Source organism: Petaurus breviceps, unplaced genomic scaffold (assembly GCF_028583685.1).
Source record: "Petaurus breviceps papuanus isolate PSGF00001 unplaced genomic scaffold, PetGlider_PUasm1.0 208, whole genome shotgun sequence".
Taxonomy (NCBI): Eukaryota; Metazoa; Chordata; class Mammalia; order Diprotodontia; family Petauridae; genus Petaurus; species Petaurus breviceps.
In genome coordinates this window covers 21,565,254-21,571,436 of record NW_027185852.1, presented here as the reverse complement: position 1 = coordinate 21,571,436, position 6,183 = coordinate 21,565,254, and the positions used below count along the sequence as shown (strand labels likewise).

The 6,183-nt window shown below is 47.4% G+C and overlaps 1 protein-coding gene across 1 annotated transcript in view; it reads left to right on the top strand.

Annotated features, from left to right (window-relative positions):
• LOC138165182 (maestro heat-like repeat-containing protein family member 7) overlaps positions 1-6,183 on the top strand; it is a 59,537-nt gene that overhangs the window by 44,098 nt on the left and 9,256 nt on the right. The window contains 3 exon segments of the mRNA XM_069093311.1: positions 4,869-5,009; positions 5,311-5,391; positions 5,833-6,012. Of these exon segments, the coding sequence (XP_068949412.1) occupies positions 4,869-5,009; positions 5,311-5,391; positions 5,833-6,012 (402 nt within the window).

Genomic DNA, 6,183 nt, shown 5'->3' with positions numbered 1-6,183 from the left:
TCTCTCTCTCTCTCTCTCTCTCTCTCTCTCTCTCTCTCTCTCTCTCTATCTATCTATCCATCCATCTGTCTACCTAGCAATACATCCCTCCATCTATCATCCATCTATCATTGACACATCCCTCTATCTACCTATAGCTATCCATCTATCCGTATATCCCTCTATTTCTCCCCCCTCCCTTATCATCCATCCAGCCATCTATCCTTCTACCTACCTACTTATACATACATCTATATGAGAGTTAACATGGCTTAGTAGATAGAGAGCCAGCCTTGAAGCCAAGAAGATTTGGGTTCAAATTCTGCCAGTGACACCTGCTGGCTTTGTGATTAACCAAGTGGCAAATTAGTTAACTTCCCATGGGACTAGACAATACTATATAAGACTGTAAGTTGTAAAGGAGGTGCTGACCAACATTGGTAGGGGGATTTTCCTTACCGGGGAGTACCCCATATGTGCAGATGATAAGATTTCCACTCATATTTCTCAGACCCTTTTATTTGGCACCTTCCAATCATGTCTTTGGTCCTTAGAAAACATGTGATTTTTTTGATTTGGAGACCTCTCCATTGACACAGATGTCTTGTCACTTGTCAGGTAATGTTGAGTAATGTCCTAATTTGTGTTTGCATCTTTTCCTCCTATTAGACTATGAGTTCCATGAAGGCAGGGACTGCATCTTATCTAAACTTTGTATTAAGTACACAGTAGGTACTTAATAAATGTTTGGATGAATGAAGAAACTGAGACTCACAGAAGTCATAGGACTTAATTGAGTTTATATAGTGCTTTAAGGTGTATAAAGTGCTTAAGAGATTATAAAAGGACCACACAGGTCATCCAGTCCATTTTATGGAGGAAACAGAGACCCAGAAAAGGGGTGTGACTTACCCAAAGTCCTTCCTCCTTCCTTTCCTCTCTCCTCCCTTCCTTCCCTACTTTATTTTCTTCCTTACTCCCTTCCTTTCTTCTATCCTTTCCTTATTCCTTCCTTTCTAAAATGAGGAGAAAGTGGGGCAGCCAGGTGGTGCAGTGAGTAAGAGCACCAGCCCCAGAGTTGGGAAAACCCTGGATTGGTTCTGGCCTCAGATACTTAACACCCACACAAAACAAAACTGGCTGTGTAACCTTGGGCAAGTTACTTAACCCCAACTGCTTTAATAAAAATAAAATAAAATGAAGAGAGAGAGAGAAAAGAACATTTATTAACCACCTAATACATGCCAGACACCATGCTAAGCATTTTATGAATATCTCATTTTATCTTCATAACAATGAGAGGTAGGTGCTGTTATTGTCCCAATTTTATGATTTGGGGAAACTGAGGCAGACAGCTGTTAAGTCACTTGCCCAAGGTCACACAGTTAGTGAGTATCTGAGACCAGATTTGAACTCAGGTCCTCCTGACTCTAGGCCCAGCCCTCTATCCACTTGGCCACCTAGCTGCCTGATACTCAGTTGGTGAGACCTGGATTCTAGTTTGGAATCTATTTCTAACTCACTGTGTGACCTTGGTCAAGTGTCTTCCCTATCTCAGTTTTGTTTTCCTTCTTTCAAAAGTGGGGAGAGTAATTTTTTCCACGATCCCTCCAGAGGCATGTTATTGGTCAGTCAGGAAATCAATACTGATTAAGTGCTGGGGATACAAAAGGAGGCAAAAGAGCCCCTATCCTCAAGGAACTTACAGTCTAATGGCAGACAACATGCAAACACATCTGTGCAAAGCAATCTATATACAAGATTACTAGGAGATGGTGAACAGAGGGGAGGCACTAGAATTGAGAGGGGTTGGGGGGAGGCTTCCTGTAGAAGGTGAGATTTCAGTTGGAACTTAAAGGGAGCCAGTGAGTTCAGTAGCCAAAGCAGAAGAGGGAGAGTATTCCAGGCATGGGGCAGTCAGAGAAAATGCCCAGAACCCAGAGATGGAGGGTCTTGGTGGAACAAGCAAGAGACCAGTGTCATTGGACAGAAGAGTACATGTTGGGGAGTAAGGAGAAGACTGGAAAAGTGGGAGGGGCTGGATTAGGAAGGGTTTTTTAATGACAAATAGAACAGTTTGTATGTTATCCTGCAGTGATTGGGAGGCAAGAGTTTATTGGGTATCTACATGATCAGACTTGAGTATTAGGAAAATCACTTTAGTGGCTGAATAGAGGAGGAGGGACAGGAGTGGGGAAAGGCTTGAGGCAGGCAGACCCATCCCCACCCCAGCCTGTAAAGAGAGCTTGCACCAGGGTGGACTCAGTGTCAGAGGAGAGAAGGGGGGCATACTGGAGAGCTATTGGGGAGGAAGAATTAGGAAGTCATAGCAACTGATTGGTTATGTGGTTTGGGGCATGGAGAGAGAGACAGACAGACAGACAGACAGAGAGACAGAGAGAGACACACAGAGAGAGACAGAGACAGAAAGAGGAGAGAGAGACAGACAGAGAGAGAGAGAGACAGAGAGACAGAGAGACAGAGACAGAGAGACAGAGAGGCAGAGAGGCAGAGAGACAGAGACAGAGAGGCAGAGAGTCAGAGAGACAGGGAGGCAGAGAGACAGAGAGAGAAACAGAGACAGAGAGAGGAGCTCAAAATGGTTGTGAGAGTGGGGGACTGGGAGGACGATGGTGACCTTGAAAGAAATAGGAATGTTTGGAGGGGAGGAGAGTTTTAAGGGAAAGATGATGAGTTCAGTTATCATGTAAACATGCCGAGTTTAAGATAGTCATGAAACATCCAGTTTGAGATGTCTGACAGGCAGTTGGAGATGGCAGATTGGACATCAGCAGAGAGACTGAGCCAGGATAGATGCTGATAACTGAATCCACAAGAGCTGATGAGACCCCCAAGTGAAGGGAATATAGAGGGAGAAGAGGAGAGGGTCCAGAACAGAGCTCTGTGGGCATGTCATAGAGGGCATGACCTGGATGAAGAGCCAACAAAAGAGCCTGAGAAAGTTGAACCAGAAGAAAGTAGAATGCCAGAAACCTCAAGAAAAGGAAGGATCTGGGGTGGGAGAGTGGGCAACAGGGTCAGAGACTGTGAGAGGCCAAGAATGAGGAGGGAGAAAAGGCCGATGGATCTGGTGACTAAGAGAGAACAGGTAACTTTGGACAGAGAAGTCTGGGCAGTGTAATGAGGTGGGCATCTAGGCTGTTAGGGGTTAAGGAGAGAGAAAAGAGGGAAAGGGGCGGTGCCCGTTGTAGCAGATTTCTCAAGGAGTTTAGCCAGAAAGGCAGAAGAGATGAGGAAATGATGTTACTGGGATGGAAGGGGAAGATGAGAAATGTTTGGGAAAGTAATCTGATCACCATTGATTAACTGAAGTGCCCATGTCCTCATTTTAAACCAGTTGCCTGTATGAACGAACTGAAGTGCCCATGTCCTCATTTTAAACCAGTTGCCTGTATGAACGGCAGAATTAAGCCTTAGGGTAAATAAGTATTTAAACCACTTATTCAGAAATGTCACCTCTTCAAAACATGGCTAGAAATGAGAAAATAGGTGAAGACAGCCCAGAGGGAGCCGAAATACCCATGATCCATGTTTACTAGATCCAATGACTATCAGAAAGGGAAGGGACCTCAGAAAACCTGTAGCCTCGATTAGCTCTGCACAACCCACACGATATAGTAATATATGTGTAATAGTAATGATAAGTCAGGCTCCCAGAGTGTGACCAGTTACATCCTCCCTCAGGACTCTGGGGCGGCCCCATGGGGCAGTGGGTTTCTTCTGTTGCCATTGGCTTGGGTGCCCAATGGTGATCACCACTTCTCCTGCATCGCGGATTAAGCCCGTGATCAACGCCTCGGTATCAGTCTAACCAATGAACATTTGCTCTCTTTTAGAAAGGGGTATTTACTGGAAAGGTTCTGCCTGCCCCCCAATAGGGACCGTATTCTCCCTGGTGCCACGGCAGTCCTAGAGGACAGAGGGCTCACACCCAGAGCGTTGTTACAAAGCGAGGTCACGCTCCCGTGCAGCTTGGCCACCGGACAAGGGGGTCCCTTGCTGCAGGTCACAGTGTCCTGGGTGTGGTCCTAGGCCCAGTGCTAGGCACACAGAAGGAACTGAGATGATAAACGAAAAATGTGTGTTGACTGACTATTGACTGCTGAGGGAAAACTCTGGATAATCTTTCAAGGTCCCACAAAGCCCTCTGCCAAAGGAATAGAAATACCCAGACAGGAAACAGCTTATAGCCCCTCATAGATGGAAAGCGCCCTAGGAATCTAAGGTGCAGCAGGAAGGGATCCGGGGCGAGAGACTAGGCTCCAGTACTGACTAGTGGGTGACCCTGGATGAATCACTTGACTTTTCTGAGCCTCAGTCTTTCCATCTGTAAAATGGGATTTTATAATATATAAAATGCATTGCCCATCCCACAGGGATGGTGTGAAGAAATCACTTTGCAAACCTTAAAGTACCATATTTTTTATAATAATCATCATCAGGCAATTTTTTGGTGATGCTGGTTATTCTAATGAATGGTCAGAAGTCCTGTTCCCTCCCCTTTCCCTCCCCCTCCCCCTCCCCTGCTCTCCTTCCCTCTCCCTCCTTCTTTCCTTCTCCTTCCCTCTCCACCTCATCCCCTCCCTCTCCTCCTTTCTGCTCCTCCTCCCTTTTCTTTTCTCTCCCCTTTTCCCCCCTCTCTTCCTTCCCTCTCCCCATCTCCCACTCCCTCCTTCTCCCTCTCCTTCCCCTTCCCTTTCCACCTCTCCCTCTTCCTCCCCTTTCTCTTCTTTCTCCTTCCTCTCCTCCTTCCCTCTGTCTCCATCTCTCCCTCCCCTTCCCTCTCTTTCTGCCTCTCTTCCTCTCCTTTTTCCTCCCCTCTCCCTCCTAGCCACCAGCCCCAGGGGCAATGTCAATTATCTCCTTAGCTCCTTCGCATGGAGCAGGTGAAGAGGATTCCAGAGGAGTACTCCCTGGGTCGAATGTCCGAGGGCTTGGCCAATGAAGACCCCATCATGAAGGTGCTGTGCATCAGGGGCTTGGTCATTCTGGCCCACAGGTCAGAAAAGGTGAGAGAGCTAAGGGAGGAGTGGTAATTGCCCGGTTCAGCAGCAACTGAGGCTCTGGGCAGTGGGAGTCCCGAGTTCATTTTGCCACTTAATCCACCCCCTCTCCTTCCCATGACCTTGGGCCCAGTACCTTTTTCTGTTCAGAACTTCAATGTCCCCATCTGTAAAACGGGTAACTCATCTCCCTAGGAGCCAATATCTTAATGATCGCTGATCTAGTCACAACACAAAGCACTAAGTTACACTCTTAGGGTGGCCCTGTGCACCGGGCCAGGCAAGGATTTTTCTCTCTCTTTTCCAGGTGAGAAGCCGAAAGACTAAAGAGATTAAGTTTTCGTCATCATCATCCACATCCTCAAAAAGAAACGCAGACCAATTATGTGTAAGATTGTGGGCTTGCTTCTAAGGACACGGAAGAATGCCAGGCACAGTCCCTGACCTCAGGGAGCTCATAGTCTGGTTGGGGAGTTGGCACAGATATCAGGTTAGCACAAGACCATCCATGCTAAGAGCTGGACAAGCCCTACATAGAGCATAAGTCAAAGGGGTTCAGGAGGGCAAGGATCAGTATGGTTCAGGGTGGTCAGGAAAGGCTTTCTGGGAGGTGATCTCAGAGGCTATCTAGGCTAACTCCCTTTCATTTTGCAAATGAGGAAACTGAGACCCAGAGAGAGGGTGTGGCTTTCTAAGGTCATCCAGCTAGAACAGGGTAGGAATTAGCTATGTGCAGAGGGAGGAAGGGGCATTTCAGTCAACCTAGGATTCCAGCCTGGGTCCTTTGACTCCCAGGTGGGGGCTCACTCCTCTCCCTTCTTCCCCACAGAGTAACAAAATCCAAGCTCTTCTGCCCTCTATGATGAAGGGCCTTCAGTGGGTGGATGGCTTGCTGGCAGTGGAGGCAGTCAGCAACGTCAAGACCATCCTGAAGTCTCAGGATAAGAAGTCAAATGATGTTACCATTTACCTAGAAATCCTGCAGGTTCTCCAGCCTCACTTCAATGATGTAAGGGCAAAAAGGGGAAGGGAAGAGTGGGTGGATCTGGGGACATGACCCTGGACCATGGGACTGGCTCAAGAGGCCACAGAAGGAGAGCCTGTAGTTGGAGCAAGTCAAGAGGCATTTCTTGTGGGTGTGTATCCTATGTGGAGTGCTGTGTCAGGGCCTGAAAGTGAC